The 21,371-nt window shown below is 37.4% G+C and overlaps 1 protein-coding gene across 1 annotated transcript in view; it reads left to right on the top strand.

Moving 5' to 3' along the window:
- Nucleotides 1-542: 542 nt before the first annotated feature.
- The window catches only part of LOC113079167 (chondroitin sulfate proteoglycan 4-like), a 49,664-nt gene continuing 28,835 nt past the window's right edge, over nucleotides 543-21,371 (top strand). The window contains exon 1 of the mRNA XM_026251371.1: nucleotides 543-649. Coding sequence (XP_026107156.1) covers nucleotides 574-649 — 76 coding nt within the window. The 5' untranslated portion in view covers nucleotides 543-573. The remainder of the gene's footprint in view (nucleotides 650-21,371) is intronic.

Below are 21,371 nucleotides of genomic sequence, written 5' to 3' on the forward strand. Positions count from 1 at the left end.
CACATAAAACATACATAAATATCTACACTCAGATATTGGGTTTTTGCAGTGATGCCATAGACGAACCATTTTAGGTGAAAATGTGTAAAGAACATTTGAATAGCCTAAAGAACCTTTTTTTTTTCACTATGAATAACCTTTTGTGTTGAAATGTTCCAAGTATGTTCTTCATAGACTCTTCAAGACAATGAGTGATATTTTGGTTCCTAAAACAAAGTCTTGGTGATTATTTCTCATATTTTCTCATCCGATCTTCAGAATTTTTAAAGGTTTAGAGAAACTCTGAGGTCAGTCTGCTTTTTGAATGAAAGCTGAATCGTTTTACAGAGCGGAGAGGATGGAAACTGGGGGTGGAGTAGTGTAAGGAAGAAGAAAAAGAGGTGTAGTTTTTCCAGATGGGCATCGCAGGGGTGTGTGTTTGAGTGTAGGGGATGTTTTTTTCTTTACATTTGGGGGGGTTTAGGGTATCATTTTCATCTGCGTCTGTCCCGCCCCCTCCATGAGTACACCCCACACACACTCCAGGTCCCAAAGTGGCCACAGAGACTCTGAGACTCGGACTAAAGTGTCAAGATGAGCGCCCCTGGGTGTCCGCTCCTGTCTGCCCTCTTTCTGGCACTGCTATACCTGCTCCAGACTGCCAACGGAGGTAAGCCCACTCAATCTCAGTCTATTAGAATTAATGAGCCAGTCTAGCAGAATATAACATTGTGTTTGAATATTTGAAAGCAGTGCAAAAGTTTTCACAAAAGCTGCGTTATTGTGTATTCTGCAAATTTGTGGAGCTCCAGCTCAGTGGAGAAGCTTCAAACAACTCAAAGTGTGTGTTGAAGCAAAGGTTCCCTCGTAGAAAAAAAACTCATTCATACTTGTGAGTCTAGATTCTGTTCTGGCGGTGTACAATAAACCCACAGTTTGGTGACCCCTCCTTCTCTTACTTCCTCTGAGGGGGCTCTTTGCGTGCATTTGGGCAGTCTGGCAGCGGCTCGCGCAGATCAGAGGTCCTGAAATAAAGAGTCACTTTCAGAGGTGTGGATCAGCTGCCCCACGCACAGATGTTCCTGCTTTTCCGCTCCGGGATCTTTAGCAGCGCCTGTGAGACCTGCAGTCTGATTAGCATGCGAGTTAAAGTTGCACTGAAGTGACCGTTGTTCAGCTCCGGATCAAAGCGTTTATCCATCACCAGCTGACACACACTCACATGACAGCAGAGAAAACAGCAACACCGGCAACTGATCTACAATGTGCGTTTGAGCTGGTAGACTGTCAAGAATGTGTTGGCATCTACGCCCTGTATCGTTAGACACCACACGAGGACCATGTGTGGAGAAGTGAGTAAGAGAGGATGAAAATAGTACAAAAATCAATGCTTAACTGGAGCTGTGAGATGGGCTCGGGCGTGGCAATGTAGGGGCGTGGCAGGGCGTGAAGGGGCGTGACACAAGCAGATGTTCAGAGTAAAGTTGTGTAACTGTCAAACTGAATCTGGAATAGATTTGGTCAGTTTTAACCCTGTAAAGCCTAAAACTAAATCTTCTATTTTGAAATGGAACTTTTGAATCTTTTAAACTTTTGAACCAAAATACATTTATAAAAATTTCCATATGTGTTTTTATTGAGTGTCTTGTTTGATACGTCAGGCTTTTTTAACTCATATAGTATGATATACAGAGAATATAGAGCTATTACTTGAGGAGGAAAAAATTACATTTTATTCAAAGGGCCATATTTGGAAAAAAAATAAGCTATTTGGTGCATATGCTAATATTTAAGAAAAAAAGGTAAGATGATATTGAAATGCTCAGTTTTATTATTAAAACTGTCTGTTTTATTGTATGGGCAAAACATATTATGCAAAGCAATGCAATGATGACTGAGAAAGTCACAAATAATTGTTCCCCAAAAGCTTGATGTATCATATTTGATTAATTTTAACATGATTTTATAATAAATTATGTACTGATAATCAAGCAAACCAAATTGATTGGTAGACGCTAGCAGTATTTGGGAAACCTATTTGGAAACAATCATTATTTTTACAGTCAAACTACTAAAATAGAAAAAATGCACTTTACCTTAACAATCCCAATAAAACAACAGTAGAAAAAAAATATTTTCTTCTGTATTGTGGGCCTCACATCCGAGTGAAACAGATTATCAAAAAAAAAAAAATCAATAAAATGAAGGGTGGGGTTCTGTCCATTAATTGTTAACCAGGTGAGGTGGCACTAAATGTGAGCTTGCCGCCGATTTTGATAAAGGGGCGGAGTTTAAGTGGACTAAATGATTGGAGAAGTCTGTTGTTTTATCGTAAGATCTGGTTTGCTTAAAAATGATGAGGTTGATACAAATGTTAGAAAAATTAAACATATGCATGAATAAATTGTTCATAGTAAGGTCAATAACATGCATTTGTAAAATTTAATTTCATGTACACTTTAATATGAATCATAAGGTATGGGAGACTGAATCATGGTGAATCAGATATCATTGACCCAGTAAGCGGTGTACCAGCCTGTGAGTTGATAAGCATTTTAGTCTTTACAAGGAGTGTGTGAGAGTGTGTGGATATGTGTTGTGTTTGCAGCAGTGCATATGTTTGAGTCCGGGAAGTTGTCAGGTTAATAAATGTTGGTACAGCCCTGCACATTAGATTAATAAACATAATATTAGCATTTGTAAATTGACGAGATTAGTCTGCCGGTCTCGGAGAGAGTTGCATTTTCCGGCACAACAAGGGGTGTCTCAGAACCAGAAGGCAAACATTTATCTTTGCTGATCTCTCAGCGGTCCGCTATTTGTGATTGGAAAGTGCAATGAATGTTTCAAGATTAACTGTAGACCTTGAATGAAAGTAATGTGCCATACAGAAAGAAAAGCATAAATGTGTCCATGCTACTAGATTTAGACGAGTACTTTATAAGAATAAGCTGCAATTCAGCTACACTTTATACTCATAGTCAAACATCTAGTTATGTGAAACTAACTCTACTCCGGGAGTTGAGGTAGGGTCTACAGCGTTCCCGTCTGCAGTTCCCATGGGACAAACCTTCCGCCCACACTGGAATCAATGCAGAAAGTTTGAAACCCTGATGCTTGAGACTTTCCCTCCTCACTGTCCTCCTCAATAAATGATCTGTCAGTATGAAACATGGTACACACACAACACACAACCCCGACAATACCAGACCGTAGGGAATAGATAAACTCCATACTCCATATTCCTGTCTTTTCATATTCATCCAATGGAATCTCATGTGCCACTATGGAGACAGAAGGTTTGTGGGTTTATATACAGCGTGGTCTGGGCAGTCCTCCCCACAGAGGCTCTTGGCCAAATCATTGTCACAATAGATCAGGTTAAATTTTTCTACGAGATCATCACTCAACTATTGCTTCATAAAAAGACTTACAGTGGGATATCACTGTTTGGTTGAGTGTTTTCCTCTTTTGTTTCCCAGAAATTGAGAATTAACCCTGAATAAACAGATTTTATATCTTGATGAGTTTGTCCATTTGTTTCTGTACCACTGTATCTACAAGCTTCAGAAATGTTCAAACAATATGATTTTTATATTGAAAATGATTAGATTCTCAACTAATTGAGCTGCTCCTGTACATGGGTTAATAGCGAAAGTTGAAACTGTGTTGAGTGAATACTTGGTGATTAGACTGAGTTGGCCTGGTGGAGCTCCTTGGTGATTAGATTGAGTGGTTATGGTGGAGTCCCTGAGGGGAAGTTTTGCATGAGTCATCTTCATCATGAGACAGCGCAAGGAACACTACAACATCACACAGTATCCTCAGAGACAAAGCTTTCCAGTCTGCTGATCAGGAAACTAGGCCAGCAGCCACTATCTGGCTTGACAAGATAATTTACAGTTTGTATCGCTTGCACTAGAGAGGGGCAAAACTGTCCAACCGCTGGGATTGAAGTCCATGCATGGATGAAAAGACATCTGCAGTTCACAAAAGTGGTGATCTATGTTTACAAGACAGCATTTATGCCATATGGTGTAAGATATAAACAAATGTATGCTTCCCAATCTTAGAAATCCCATGATGACACTAAAAATAAAGATTCTGAAAAAGGTTTTGCAGCCTGATGCAACAGGAGAACTGTGCTTCTTTAGATGCTTCTTTAGTTATGCCATGATGTATACTTAGGACTGAATTTTACTCCAAGGTACTTGGATACAATTCAGAAAAATTCAAACACTGTTTAATGGTCATGGTATATATGAAATGAGCAAATATTACCATCTTTTTTAAATATGGTACCCTATTAAATCCAATAGCATTGCATTTTTAAGCTCTAGTGAAATGGAAATAGCATGGTAAATATTCAGTACTATAATAAATTGAAGTACCATAGCATTACTGTGGGTTTTTTCAGCATAGTCTCAGGTTAACTCTCAATACCATCATGTTCTTTGAAGTGCATTGGAGTAAAACGAAAATAGCAGAGTACATTAAAGTGTTTAATGTAACAAGAACCTTTTTCATCTTTGAAGAATCACAGCCAACTCAAGAAAGCTAAATAGCTAAAATAATTCCTGAAAACTAGCATTTTTGTGAAAACAATTTAATTTGTGAAATGTATCATTTGTAAATGGTCTCAACTGTGAGTGAGTGATCTTCCAGTCTTGTCTGATTTGACTGGAGTTTGTGAACGGAGAGACTATAGGACTAATGCTAGAACTTTCCACTGAGATCCTCACGTTGCCGTTAGCATGCATGCGTGTCAGCTCTGACTTCTGTCCTGCATTAAACCTCCATCCAGCCAGAGGCGTTCTGGGTAATTTGCAAACATCTCTTTAGTAAGGCGCTCTCTGGGGACAGAGCAGAGCACTGGGATGGGCCCTTCTGCAGTGGAGGGGATAAATATAACCCGCTTTCAAACGGGGCATGTGCTGCCTCAGAGGCTGCTGTTAGCAGACTGGGTGGGGTAACAGGTCGTTACTGTGAGTCACAGGGACACAGTTATTCCGTCATTTGCAGGATTCTGTGAGCTTAAAATAAGTAGGAGCAAAGAACTATATGAGAAGAGTGCTGGGTAGGGTGAAAACTGTCAGTCACAGACCTCTAGAGCACAAACATAGCTATACAGTCTATGCACTTCTTAATGACTTTTTAATGTCTTATAGACTTGCTTTCAAGCTAAATCTCTACAATTCTTTAAAACAGATAAATTTACTTGACATGCAACACTGCATGCGATATTAAGTTTTGTTTTCAGAGAATGTGCTTTAATACGAGTGAAAACCATACTTTATATCTGATGCAGTGTTGCATCTCAAATAAATGTATTTTGTTTTAAGGATTTTTACATAATTTATTTAAAAAAAAAAAACTCTGTAACCGTGGCATATGTAACTCTATACAGCAGCATGACATATAAAGCAACTCTACATCGCAACATTCTTTATGTGACTCTATAACGCAGCACTCAACACATGTAACTCTACAGTGCTTTATAATGTAACTCTTTACAGAAGCACAATCTATAACCTAACTCTATACCACAATGCTTGAAAAATGCCACTCTATACAGCAGCATGGTCTGTAACGCAGCTCTATATCACAATAGGGTGTATATAGTAACTCTATACTGCAAGGGTCTTAACTCTGGTCTTGAGGTCCACTTTCCTGTAGAGTTTACCTTGATCAAATTCACCTGCCAATAACTTTGTAGTCATCCTGAAGACCATGATTAGCTTGTACAGGTATTTTTGATTAGGGTTTAAGCTAAGCTCTGCAGAAAAAATGGCCCTTGAGGGTCAGAGTGGAGAACACTTGCTACACTGCAGCAAATTCTATAATGCAGCTCCATACCTCAACATGTTCTATAGTGCTGCTCTACAGCATGACGCTCTATAACACAACTCTACAGAACAACAGGGTCTTTAGAGCAACTCTGTATCGCAACATGCTCTATAATGCAACTTTATTGTGCAACACACTCTATAACATAACTTTATACCGTGACACTCTATAACGCAATTCTATAATGCAACTGGGTGTATAAAGCAACTTGTATTAACACTCTCTATAGTATAACTCTATGCCACCGATCTGTTACGTCTTTATTCCTTAATGATCTATAATGTAACTCTATACAGCAGCATGGTCTTTGGCAAATAGTAAAAAAAAGGTGTATAAATCAACTCTGTACAGCAGTACGCTCCACACTGCAACTATATAATGCAAGACGCTATTATGTAATGTCATAGAGCAACGCTATACTACAGCACGCTCTATATTGTCTTATAACTCTATTGCACAACATGCCCTGTAACAACTTTATACCATGACACTCTACATGCAACTCTATAGCACAATGAAGTAACTACATACCCTTGTGCTCTACAATGCTAAAAGGACCATAAAGCAATTCTATACCACAAAACGCTCTGTAATGCAACACTATAGTGCAATGCACTCTATAAAGCCACTTTATAAAGCAAGTCTATACTGCAACATGCCCTATAAATGCAGCTCTCTACATGGCGCTCTATAATGCAACTCTATGGCAAAACACACTCTAAGTCTGTAATGCAACTCTACAATGCTAAAGGGTTTATAAGACAACTCTATACCACAATACACTCTACAGTATAACAACTCCACAGTGCAATGTATTCTATAATACAACATTATAGGGAAGCATGTTCTATAATGCAGTTCCATAGAGCAACATGCAGACATATATACTGCAACTATATAGTGCAACAAAACAGTTCTATAATGTAAAACAGTTCATAAAACACCATTATTTAATGCAACACAGTTGATAACACAAGTCAACACTGACAGCTATTGCTGCAACTGTGTGTTGTGTTTGTGTAGAGTGTGTGGACTGTGTGTGGACTACAGTGTGTGTATTGTTTGAAGTGTGTGGGCGGCGGGTAATAAGTTCTCTAATACTTCACCAGCCTCTTAGGGAAAAATTAGCAGGGCAATTAGACATTAGCAACTCTGTGGACGTAAATGAACCTCCTGTTTGGGGGTCTCTAATGATGTGAATTTATTAACCAAATGCTCCAGTCCTCTCACACAAACTGGGTGTTCTCGGGGTGTATGCATGCTAAGAATCCATATGGATCATTTTAATTGCTGTCGATGGTAAAATAAATCCAAGCCATTAAATGCTACATGTTCAGTCTCTGAATTCCACACAATTTTAACCCCGTCCTCAACATAAACTCAGAAACGCCTTGAAATCCCAACGATTCCCCACAGGGCATGTTATCTATTATATATGAGGTTCTGCCGAGCAATTATAAAAAGCAGAATGTTATCTGTCATTGCTCATTAAAATAGGATCCTCAGAGCTGAATTTAAAGTAAATGTTTGACCTGTTCTCTATTAGAATCCACCCAGCCACGTTCAAGTCTAGTCAAAGGTCTCCAAAAGTGAGACAGAGCGCCAGAGATAAATCAAACAGTCCGTTTGCATTTCAGACAGTAAACAGCTATGACTTTAAATCGATAAACACTCATAATGAAGTCAGAGGAGCTCTGAATGTTGGTCAGGTCTGGAAGCTTCTGGGGAAGGTCAGGGAATCGAAGGGCGAATCTGCTGGGAGAATTCCAAGCAGCTTCTTCAAAATAATTCCTCTGCAAGCGAAAGAGCCGTATTCTTCAAAAACAATGAAAAGAGCTAATTATCATTCCATATTTCCTGTCTGCATGCACGCCAATGAGCAGAGCCTGAAATGGCCTGTAGGGGGGAATTGCATTTAGATTGATGCGTGGACAGCTGCTGTTGTACAAACGCTGGAAACTGTGAATTTGACTTCTGTTCTTCACTACGTGCTGCTAACAAAATGCTCACTGTCTTGTAAGCCACTTTTGGTATGAAAGTGCGAATATCATAAATAGTTTTCCATGTGTCGTCTCAGTAGAACAAGTAATGTCGGTGGAATGCAACTTCAGGACGCTGCACAGAACAAACAGAGGTTTCCGAACAGCGCCAGTTCAACTTGGCAGTCTGTCCGGCAATGTGAAATGCTTTCAAAAGTCATGGAAAATGTGAGAATGATGGGTGAACACAACTGCATGAATCCTATTACGAAAAGTCAAGGACAAAGCTGAACTTTACTCCCTTTAACGGATGTGAAATTGAGTGATGTCGGAATGGCTGATTTAGGCATTACCGCACATCTGTGACTGAGTTAACGGCTCAGAATCCCTGGCAGTATCTGGATTTTACAGTCTATTCAGTGACTATATTTTTAGACTATAAAATCCAAAGGAAATATCTGAAACCTTTTGCAGACCTGTGGTGGAAAACTAAGATATGAGGACAGTGTACACACTTTATTGACATGTGACTGTGGTTGTATGTGAAGGTTTTGTCTTCTGTTTTGAGCCTCTAGATGGTATTTACTTTACAAAAACACTTTACAGTTACATCAACACAATGTCCATTTGTTAGATTATTTAAGATGATTTTTATTGAGTCTGATATCTGTCGTTCTTTAAAGTTAACATGAAATATTACTTTCTTTGTACACGTGTATGGACTTACTGTGAATGATTCATTGCACATTATTTGTCTTCAAGCTCTTTCATCTTAATTTTAGCTGTCATATAGACTGCTTTTCAAGATCCAATCAGCTCCTGATAAGTTTTTCCCTTTTTAATCATAAATATGTCACATGTTATCAAACCGTTATTATATTAATAATCTGTAGATTTTCTGACTTTATGAGAATCTTTGGCAGTTCCGCAAGTAGATTCCCTGATCATAGACGCCATGATTACTTTGATATGATTTTTCAGTGTGCATTGAGCTACAAATGTTATGTTTCTGCTTTGAATCTTCCAGTGAACTCTACATACAATTTGTTCTCAAAACGTATTTTATTACAGTAGATGTATTAATGTGTGATGGATGGGCCTTATGCATCAGTCTGGAGGGAAAGGAAGCAGTTTTTTTGTAACTATAGAGGCCTTGTGAAGGGTTTGTAGATCTGTTCTGTTGTCATTGGCAGAGCAAGGTAAGACAGACAACGCCTTCGACCAACAGCCAAACCATTTGCTTCTGGAAGAAGACGTTATTCAAACAGCTTGTGAAACACGTCTCCTTTTTTGGTCGTTTTTTTTATTCAAAAACTGTATTTTTTCCTCCCCCTTGATTTTCCATGATGCAGTGCGACACCAAGTCGGTTTCAGCACAAAGACCCTTCCTTACAACAGAATTTTGTTGAGATTATTTACTTTATTTGATCAGTTTTCCTTTTCCACGCGGCCCCCATCCACCCTTTCCCCTCCCGTCAGCCCCTAAATTGGATTCATCAGGTCCCTCATAAACATTAAAAAAGCAACTCTCCCTCTTATGAGTACAAAACCACTTCAAGGACTGTAGTGACTCAAGGCAGTGGTGATTCCGTCTGTGTGGCGGCAGGGAAAAAATCCTATCCCTTTACTGTCTATCTCTCCTCTAGCAAAACCATAATGACTCAGTTGAGTTAATCAGCAGGAATGAACACTGACAAGGTGTTACGGACCCGCTGTGATTCATAGACACACATAGTGCATACATGCAACTAGGTGAGGGATTGACTGAAACCTGACTGACTGACTGACTGAAAGAGCAAGTTTGTGTGAGATTGCAAGCTTTGTGTTAGCGCTTTATAAACATCCAGCCCATCAGGCACAAAAGGGGTCAAATTCACACTAACTAAGATACTGTAGTTAATGTTATTATTAATAATCTTTTACAATTTAATATTATTAAAGTTAAACATGACATTTATTAATATTATTAATAGAAATATTATTAATAAAATTACTAGTACTACTACGAGGAACTTAATTATAATTTTAAATAAATATTATTCATAATTTCAATACAATACAATTTCATTACAATATTAAATATTCAGTTTACTTATAATTGTCATTAGAAATACTATACTATACTAATTAATTATACAAACTATTATAAATACATTATATCATCATGATCATGAAGTGAGACCTTAATTATATTTAGAATAGTTAAAACATTAAAATATTAATTTAAATATTGATTAAATGTTGCTTAGAATATTAAAATTCAGTTTGTTAATAATTTATTGAACATTATAATTCATCTTTTATTATTACTACTACTATTATGAGGTTAATTGTATTTAAAATAGTTAATAATATTATAATTAAATATTATGTTTAAGTCAATATTATTAATTTAAATAACATATAATCATTATTATTATTACTACTACTACTATTTTTAGGGTGATAACTTAGACTTCTGTTGTTTATTAAAAATATACTTGTAAATACAATAATGTTGTTTGTTTTAATAATAATTATTATTATTATTTAATTACATTATTTTGGAAGAAGAAATTGCTGAATAGACATAAATTGGCTTCACTTTTTTTAAATTAAAATGAACTGTGTTTATTGTGTGTCTGTGTGTTTGTGTGTTTGTGCGTGTGTGTGTGTGTGTGTGTGTGTGTGTGTTTGTGTGTGTGTGTCTGTGTGTCTGTGTGTCTGTGTGTGTGTGTGTGTGTGTGTGTGTGTTTGTGTGTCTGTGTGTCTGTGTGTGTGTGTGTGTGTGTGTGTGGGTTGTGCAGTAGCTGGAGGACTGGGTGTGGTTGGACACTCTTGTCCTGCGGTCACACACACACTCCCCATCTCTGCCTGTCATTACCTCTGATTGATGGCTCTGGAACGGTAGCAGGAAGCATCGGCCACACGAACAGCAATTCGTTCCAGAGCCTAAGAAGGTTTTCTCTAATCCAAACAAAGTGGAACTTGATCCCATTTCTGACTTTTTAATGTACCAGCAGTATTATTGGCTGTGGGCTTCAGCTAGAAGACGGCACCGTCCTGCTTTATCATGGATGTCTGGAATACTTGATTCTGATTGGTCAATCACGGCATTCTGTGGTCAAAAATGTTTTTTTATATATAATTTAGATTTTCTTCATTGGTAAGAAATTATTTACAGTCATGAAACATTTGAGTATATACGTATACTATATGAAATTAGATTTATTAGGCAGTTAGGAGCTTTGCCGTTCTCACTCCTGCTTCGTGCCTTTGTGTTGTACAACATCTTGAAGGAATCATGAGAAAGGTGCAGCAGGTTAGTTTAGTGGGATCCACATGAGTGAAAGCTTCTGTCAGCGAGAGATTCAGTTAACCTTAGTAGGGGTAGACGCCATATTTAATTGGACGTGAATGTAAACGGGGCTGTGAGGAATGTTCTAGAGTGTTCGCTAAAGCAAGCGTCACTATTACGGTTTATTTGAACAGACAATTAACCTTAAGTATTAAACTTCTGTGCAACACATGAATGATACCGAATCGTGCAATGAGTGGTTACTTTTCTAAGCAATCAGACTTAAATGTTCAACTCAAAGACAGCAAATAGGAGCGAAATAATCAAGCATTATTCGTGTTTGCGGCAGAAAACATCTCAGGTATGCTTCTCTGAGAGGAAACAAGACTGTAACTGCTAGAGGACACAGTGTGAGTTCCCCTTAAAGTAGAATTACAAATGTAATTTTATATTCATAAGATTTAAGTTTGGTTTGGATCTAGGTTATCGCCAGACTTTTGACCTTAAATATCAAGTTTAGTCTGCATAAACCCTTTAATCTAGACAGAAAGGAACTGGCTGGCCAACATGCAAAGTGGCAAACCAGTTAGATTTTTCTTGTTTGACATTTTGGGATGAGTTCATCTGAAATCCCATACCATAACAATAGATCGCCATGTAAACTAAGTAGCAGCATGTTCCCATCACAGCACAACAATTTCGGATGAAGCTGGTAAAGACAGTATCAGTTGAAAGAATGTGTTCATCTATACACATCCAACGGCTCATATCAGGAGTCTGTGAACATAGAAAACACTAATCAGATGTGACAGATGTTACTTAGTGTCACAGCGTGTTCTGGAATGCATGGCAAAAACTTGAATAGTGTTAAATAAGTTTGCAAATTGGTTCCTTGTGTTCTCTGCTAGCAAATTGTTTACTGAGTGAGATGTTTTCACCTCCTGAGAAATGCTTTTGAATGTGTCCAGCAACGCCCAGTTGATGCAAGTTAAAAATTAAGTGCAGTGTTAAGAAATGCGTATTTGGTCACAAGGCACCAAGGAACGACAATGAAGAGATGAAGAGAATGATAGGCACATAGTCTGGTAAACAAAGAGTCTATAGCTGAACTAAAAGTGTGTTCTGAGTGCTTCAAAAATATCCCATATGCCTCCGAGTCAATTTCTGTCGTCAAGCCAAACAATAATCCCCAATCTGGGTGATATTTCTGCTCCAGGGGTGAGGTGAGAGTGTGTGCTGAGGTTTGATGTGCTCCATCAGAGACGATCCATATTTGATAAGACTGATCTGTCCTGTAGGCTTAGATCTTCTGATGTGAGAACACTGTGAACATTGTCTCCTTGTTTCAGACACTAGTGAGCAATGCTAAACTACTTTTAACTCTGTGCTAATGGATGAAGAAATTGATCAAATAGGGAGACATGATGCAACGGGAATTTTTTTTTACAGAAACAGAACATTTTCTCAGCTCTCAGCCAAAGATTTGATCCTCAATAACCTTTCTAGAAAAAGAAATGAAACATCAGTCTAATCACATGTGATGGTCTTAGTTTCCCAGTATGGTAACAATGGTCTGTTGAAGAAAGACCAGCAAACCACCCAAGGCTGGTTGACAAACATAAATAATATAGATATAGATAGATAGATAGATAAACACAAAGTCAGTAAAAAATGTCCAGAATGAACTTTAATTGCTGATTGCTGAAGTTTCAGGGTGTTTTTGAGGTTCCTGTTTCATTCCTAAAGGCTTTCCTGCAGCTGATCTATAGCCTGATAATGTGAAACATATGCGTGTGTCAGCAGCAGTGGCTACAGTTAGGACTATAACATGTCATGTGACCTCTAACGGTCAGAGAACACCAGGGGTCACCCATATGTGTGTGTGTTTAATATGCAGTGAGGGCAGAGTAGATATCAGTAAAGGGTAACAGGACCTGTGGGAGTTTTGAATGTCTCCTCAGTATTGGGCTGATTTATAGTCCCCTCCTATGAGCAGGAAACATCCTTCAGACTAATTTACCCCAGAAACAGGACACAGACCTAGAGAAGACAAGAGCTTTAAAACCTAGTGAGCTTCACTGGAAGCATCCTAAAAAGAATCCTTTTCCTAATGAGTATTTTTATTTCCAGTTAAAATATCTTAAGATCCTTAAAACGAAACTAGATAGCATTATTAAGACTTGTTTTTGTGGGCTGGCTTCAATAAATGTGTATTTTGTCTCAAATTTAAATACACATATATTCAAGATTGACTTTTTTTTTTTTTTTTTCATAGAGGTAAATAAGGTAATTGTCCCTAATTTCAAAAATTATGAATATTTTCTCTTAATTGCGAGTTTACATCTCAGAATTACAAGAAAAAAGTCTGAAGTGTGAGATATAAACTAAAAAGTTAAATTTTTACATTCCATGGCAGGAAATAAGCTTCCATACAATTCAGATTCACAAACTTATATATAAAAAACATTCCAGATGGCAGGTTGATTTGCAGACATTATTTAAGTCTTTTGCTCTTTGCCTTTTGCTCATTTTTGATTCTCCTCATGCTCCCGATAAATACTCCTCTTCATCTGTCTGGGGACGTGTGGATGAGGTGATTGTGAGACAGTCTGAAAATCCATCTGCACACAGAAACGCCTGTTCATGAAAACACACCCCTGTCTGCTTTGACTTTTACAGCATGTTCTAGATGCATGCATCTGTTTAATGCCGTATGAGGACTGTACGTGCATCTGTCTTCTAGATTGTTCACTCACACAACAGATCTCAGACTCTAGTACATGTTGACTGTGTTGTATGAAAGGGTGTGCTTTTCAGGTAAAGAGAGAAATGAGGGTGTTTAAAGGGCACCTAACTTATTTAAACAATGCCTCTCAACACACATACACCTCCTCTGCGGTGATCTCCAACCGAGCCACATGTTTAAACCATTAACCCACCATCAGTGAGAGTTTGAAACTCAGCGAGCCCTGAACTAGCAGAACCATCTCATCTCTACAGCCTAAAATCAGATACGTAAACCCTTACAGATTAGAAACAGTCTCTGATTATAATTAAACCCCAGTGGTTTTCCCACAAAGAGACACACACACACACACAAGCACCAAATCACTAAAACTGCCTTTAACTTGAGAATGTGCACTCTTGGAAAAGGTGGTTTAAAAAAAAAATGTCCCATGTCCCCATTTTTCAAAACGCTTATAAATCATACAGAATGAGGTTTTTTTGAGAATGTAAAAATGCACAAAATTTCCTGTGAGGGTTAGGGTTAGGTGTAGGGTTGGTGAAGGGTGATAGAATATACAGTTTGTACATTATAAAAACCATTACGCCTATGGGATGTCCCCACTTTTCACAAAAACAAACATGTGTGTGTGTGTGTGTGTGTGTGTGTGTGTGTATGTGTGTCTGTGTGCGTGCGTGCGTGCATGCGTGTGTGTTTTGGATGTCTGATCGCCCTTGCTGATCAAACACACCAGCACTTATTCTCAGAGCCCAGAGGAATTCATGCACACATACATATGCACATTTACAAGCATAAAGATTCAGCTGTCAAGAGTTCAAATTACTCCACATCGACATTAAAGAGGTAATTTATGTGCAAGATTGGTAGCTCAATGAAACATTTCATGCAACGCTGAGCTGATAGAAATCAGGAATTGACCTCATGCTATCAGCACAAGGCTTGCGTTGTTCGACGTGTTCTCCCTCATGATGAGACACGATGAGAGTCAATATTTACACAGTCATTATGTAACGCATCTGTATTTGAGCACAGCTCCTTTAATGGCATCATGAAATCGAAATCAGCACTATTTACTTTCCTGATCAATGTCTCTGGTCTTATTGTGTGCAAATCAACGGTGCATGACACTCTGAAAGAAAAAAATGGTTGTATAATATTCCATCAAATATTAATAATCTACTTCATCTCCGAAATGACTATGGCCACGTAGAGATAGAATCATAATAATAATCAACTTTCTGAAATAACAAAAGCATTGTTTATACCACGTTTTATAGCCCACCAGAAGAAAACTGTAAGAATGATCATTAAGAAAACTCCCCATACACAAATGTAATATATGGACATTATATATTACATTTCAGTATATGAAATACATTGTCATGTGAAGTAAAAACTAGGGCTGTCAAATCGATTAATCGCAATTAATCACATTTAATAAATATGTAATATATATTTATATTTATATATAATATAAATCATACATACATGTGATTAATCACAATTAATTGATTTGATAGCTCATATATGGAACCTAATAAAATCTGAACATTCATATATTTACATTTATATCTAGCCCATACAAATATGTATGATTATGTATGTGTAATACAGTTTTGGAATACACATGAAAATCCATTCTAAAACCTGTCAGTATATGTTATATAGGTAAATAGATCTAAGTGAGCAACTCCAATAAGATCAGAAACTTAGAATAAATGAGTTCCTAATCTGGACGTTCATAAGGGGCAGGGATTAGCATCTTAATTCTAGGTTTTCACCCTTTTCCCCTCACATTATCTCGCTTTAGCATGCAGGTGAGTGACATCATGCCAGCAGGGCAGTTTCTCACACTGCTGCGGTGAATCTAGCATCAGCTTCTAAGTATTCTGCTGGGAGCGTCTGAAAGTGCGACGTGTACGCTAGGGAAAACAATTCAGTATGTTCCCTCATTCTCTGGACATGAGCTACTGCAAACCAAACACGGCCTCAGCTCCTGTGGAGAGCAAAAACAGTCGAATATGACGTGTGCACATTAAGACACATTTTCTGGGTCGTTTTAGTCTCTGAGTGGAGAGAGAAAAGAAAAACTGGAATAGAGTTGAGAAGTTTTTCTCTCCAAATGTTCATCTTACCTTTTACCAACCCCCACTTCCTGTTCAGGCAACAGATTCCAGACCTCTGACCTTTAAGGCCAAACATATCCCGTTTCTAACACACAAATGCCTGCTCTTAGTATGTTAGCATATGTTAAGATATAATATATATTCAAATAGAAAACATTTACTTTAAATTCTAATATTTTATATTACTTTTAATAAGTAATATTTTGAGTGTGTGTGAGAATGTGTGCAAGCTGTTTGTATTTAAAGGTTGAGATGGTTTGATCAATGTAATTGAAGGCGGTGTGCTGTGGAAAAGGTCCAGTAATTCCCTCTGAGCATGTGTTTGAGAGAAGAAGGGAGAGATATGTGAATGAAATGTGAGGGAAGGGGAAAATAGCCTAACCTCTCTGGATAAACAGCACATTTGAGTTCAGGTAAATGTGCTCGGCGTTCTGTAAAACACATGAGCAGATTTTGTCTGCCGTTACCCCTGAAAAAAACACCAGCTCTCTTCAGTTCAGCTGAATGTCCTCCTAACAGCACGTTTAAACTCTCAAATCCTCTGTAAGAAAATCTAGCCACTGAACAACAAGATTAAAAGGGCCGAATCATGATTTTTTTTTTTAGATTTTTTGGATATAAGTTTGATGTAATCAGTGGTGGACGAAGTACACAAATCAAGTACTTGAGTAAAATTACAGATACGTATAATAAAATATTACTCCAGTAAAAGTAAAAGTACTCCTTTTTCAATTTTACTCATGTGAATGTACAAAAGTACTCAATTTTTTATGTACTTAAGTAAAAAAGTACTGAAAGATAGATGTTTGTAATTTTATATAGGCTAATTTAATTTTATATTAGCACATTTTTTTATTTTTATAATCCTACTGCTCAAAATACCTGGGATTTTTTCCAAAATAACCACTATATGGAGTCAAGATATATTTTTGTAGTTGATATGGACTACGCTGACGAGAGTAATGTTCACTGTGAAGCTTACACTGTGATGTACCTGAGAGAAAACAGAGATGACCATCTGATTTTCACCAGTAAGAACAAAGTATTTTAAAGTTTGTTGTTTTACAGAACATCATAGTTATATATGACATGATAATAAGGCCTGAAGATTTTAAGGAAAATATAATATATTTTATAATATAATATATTTTCATAATGATTTTTTCCTTCTCAAACCTTGTCTGGGGTGTAAAAACACCCCTGGCCAAACGGGGTGCATCTCTTCCCCTCTTTGATAATTACTGTAGTAACCATGTTCTGAACATCACATCCTTTCTTTTCTCCCCAGATGTAATCTATATATATAGGTGGTTGAATAAAAATATTTGGACATTATTTATAAAAATTACCTCAAGTTAGCACCAGCAAGCTTGTTAGCTAGACAGTTAGCATCAGCTAACAATATTTACTTATTTTCAGAGCGGTTATGAATAACGTCCTTAATAACAATGGATGAAAAGTTTAGAGCTCTACTGATGATTAAGTCTAGAGTGTGTCCACCTTTGTGTGTGGGTCCATGTACATGCTGAATCGACATGTAAAAAAAAAGCCTCAAGTCCAAATATTCATCCAAATATTCATTTATCACCAATTAACTGTTTGACAAACACTTCCTGCTTGGATGTCCAGATCTGAATTTAAAAAAATCTTAAACATGCTCAGAAGTCCCGATCTGAATCAACCGAGTCGCGAACAGGCTCCGAAGTGCCGATCTGAATCAACCGAGTCGCGAACAGGCTCCGAAGTGCCGATCTGAATCAACCGAGTCGCCAACAGGCTCCGAAGTCTCGATCCGAATCAACCAAGTCGCGAACAGGCTCCGAAGTGCCGATCTGAATCAACCGAGTCGCGAACAGGCTCCGAAGTGCCGATCTGAATCAACCGAGTCGCGAACAGGCTCCGAAGTGCCGATCTGAATCAACCGAGTCGCGAACAGGCTCCGAAGTCCCGATCTGAATCAACCGAGTCGCGAACAGGCTCCGAAGTCTCGATCTGAATCAACCGAGTCGCGAACAGGCTCCGAAGTGCCGATCTGAATCAACCGAGTCGCGAACAGGCTCCGAAGTGCCGATCTGAATCAACCGAGTCGCGAACAGGCTCCGAAGTGCCGATCTGAATCAACCGAGCCGCGAACAGGTTCCGAAGTCCCGATCTGAATCAACCGAGTCGCGAACAGGCTCCGAAGTGCCGATCTGAATCAACCGAGTCGCGAACAGGCTCCGAAGTGCCGATCTGAATCAACGGAGTCGCGAACAGGCTCCGAAGTGCCGATCTGAAAGCTTCGACCAAAGAATGTAAAAAATAACTCAATTTCTCTAATAACTCTATACTCTAATAACTCTATACTCTAATAACAAATCTATGAAAGACTCAGATCACATATCTAATAATAAATCACTATAGTAAAAGAGAAATAATAAGAGGAGTGAAGTTTCCTACCGTTCTGCTGTGTTTGGTCCTCAAGCGCGTCTGACGCTCCGCGGTGCTTCTCCCCTCACACGCGCGTTTACAGCGCTAAATTAATCATCTTTGCTAATTATTATACATTTACTTCATTGTCAGCTTCAGGTACTTCATTTATTATTGTTCAATGAACTGTTTGAAACAAAAAAAAGGTTGTATTTCAGTAATAATTCTAAATTATCAAAATAAAATATATAAAATAATGGTTTCTATTTTAATATCCTTTAAAATATAATCTATTTGCTGTATTTTCAGCATCATTCCTCCAGTCTTCAGTGTCACATGATCTTTAGAAATCATGAAAATATGATGATTTATTATTAGAACTATTAATAGTTGTGCTACCAAATATTATTTTGGAATCTGTGATACTTTTTTCAGGATTCTTTGATGAATAAAAAGTTAAAATTAAATAAATAAACTTGAGTAAAAGTACAGATACGTAATATAAAATATTACTCCAGTAAAAGTAAAAGTACTCCTTTTTCAATTTTACTCAGGTGAAAATACAAAAGTACTCAATTTGTTATGTACTTAAGTAAAAAAGTACTGAAAGATAGATGTTTGCAATTTTATATAGGCTAATTTAATTTTATATTAGCACTTTTTTTATATAATCCTACTGCTCAAAATACCTGGGATTTTTTCCAAAATAACCACTATATAGAGTCAAGATATATTTTTGTTGCTGATATGGACTTGTTTTAAAGTGTTTTAAAATTTGTGGTTTTACAGAACATCACAGTTATATATGACATGATAATAAGGCCTAAAGTTAGGAAGAACATTTGAAGGAAAATATATATTTTCATAATGATTTTTTCCTTCTCAAACCTTCTGTGGTGTAAAAACACCCCTGGCCAAACGGGGTGCATCTCCCCTCTTTGATAATTACTGTAGTAACCATGTTCTGAACATCACATCCTTTCTTTTGTAACTAGATGTAATATATATATTATTTATAAAAATTACCTCAGGTAAGCACCAGCAAGCTTGTTAGACATTTAGCATCAGTTACAATATTTACTTATTTTCAGTACGGTTATGAATAAACATTCATGTCTGTCTAACGTTACTCGTCTAGTTAATCCAAACACAGTGGTGGACAGTAATGGAGTAGCTTTACTTCGTTACTTTAAGTATACATTTTTCAAGTATCTGTACTTTACTGGAGTAGTTTTATTTTGAGTAACTTTTACTTTTACTTCACTACATTCCAAAGCATAAGATCGTACTTTTAACTTCACTACATTTCATAAAACATATCGTTACTCCCTATAATATATCACGTGCTCCGACACGCAGAAGCGGTGTCTGATTCATCTTGAACGAACTGAGTCTTTTCAAAATAAACTTTAATCGGATCGCAAATCGTACAAAACGATTCGTTTACGAATTAGAATGATCCGATTGCAGCTGTTCTGGAGTCGACCACTCACTGATTCAAATGAACCGTTTAGTGCGAGTCTCCAGAAGAACCGTCAGATATTGTGAGCGCGCGTGCGTCTGATGTTGCTAAAAGTAAGTTATTAATGTCGAAATTTAGGATTAATTATTGTAACTGAAAATCATATTTAGGTCAAAATTGTCAGTTGTTTGGGAACTAAATCCGCTGTAAAGAGTTATCTGTTTAAGCCCACTGAAATGCTCCAGTGCAAACGATGCAGACACATCAATCAGCGTCTCTGTGTTTTAGGTTAAAAAATAAAATAAAATAACCTTAAACTAACACAGATTAAATAAAATAAGTCATGCATGTCCAAATTCCCCGCTACCGTAATATTAACAGTTTTATTAAAATGCTACCATGACGTCTGTTTTTATATTGTTTATCAACAGTAACGTTATACATAGGCTATGTATATTGTTTGGATTTACTAGACGAGTAACGTTAGACAGACATGAATGTTTATTCATAACCGTACTGAAAATAAGTAAATATTGTAGTTGATGCTAAATGTATAGCTAACAAGCTTGCTGGTGCTAACTTAGTATATAGACATAATATCATACACTAAATATATGGCAAAAACACTAAAGTAATGCTAGTATGTTCTTGCATTAGCGGTGAAGCTTTGGACTGAAGCTTTACTCAGAGCATTTCTTCAACCCATATTTCAAGGGCATCAAACCAGTCCCAGCAGACTAGTGCCCTGGCCCTTGATGACTAACAAGGGCAGTGTGTTTATTGTTCCCTTCTATATTTCTTCCACAAATGTTTTTCCTTCTACTTCCAAGGTTGCCTGTGTCCACTGCTTCAGTATTCCAGTGTCTGCATGCGTTTCAGTGGTTTGAGAGGGCCACAATGAGTGATAAGTTTATTCTCACTAATCAAGGTGCAATTATGTTCCTGAATCCACATCCATTGTGTGCTGGTTTGTTCAATATCCCAGTGGCCAGAGTTAAAATGTTTGCATGCCATTTCACTGCATCCTTGTCACTATTGTGTGTAGTCTTTGTTAAACACATCCGAGCTATTTGTCCTCTTTTTTTACAGTAATGGCATACAGCAGCAGAAAACCCGTGGGATGTGCTAGCCACCATGTCTGTAGCAGGGTTTAACACATTTTAGATTTTCACGTCAAGCTGCTATCTTGTGTGCTGGTTAATATACAGTGTCTTTAGGCAATGATTTGTTTTAATCTTGATGAAGTAAATGAACATTTATCAATTATGTTTCGGGGGCTAAAGCCTTTTCCTCTGCCTCATTAAATGTGAGTGTGATTTCAGCCAGTTGGGGTCATTGTAGCTCTTTTGTTGATCTTAAAGGAATTATTCTGCAATCAGAGTCCTGACTTGTTTTCCATACAATGTCTGTGAATAATTGTTATAATAATAGCTCAATGGGCGACTACTTGTGTGCTATGAATGTCATGAAATCATGCAATAAATTCATGTGATGACCAGTGTTTAAGTTGTTATTTGCAGAAAAACTTGTGTGCATTCAGATATGG

The sequence above is a fragment of the Carassius auratus genome, unplaced genomic scaffold (genome assembly GCF_003368295.1).
Source record: "Carassius auratus strain Wakin unplaced genomic scaffold, ASM336829v1 scaf_tig00027245, whole genome shotgun sequence".
Taxonomy (NCBI): Eukaryota; Metazoa; Chordata; class Actinopteri; order Cypriniformes; family Cyprinidae; genus Carassius; species Carassius auratus.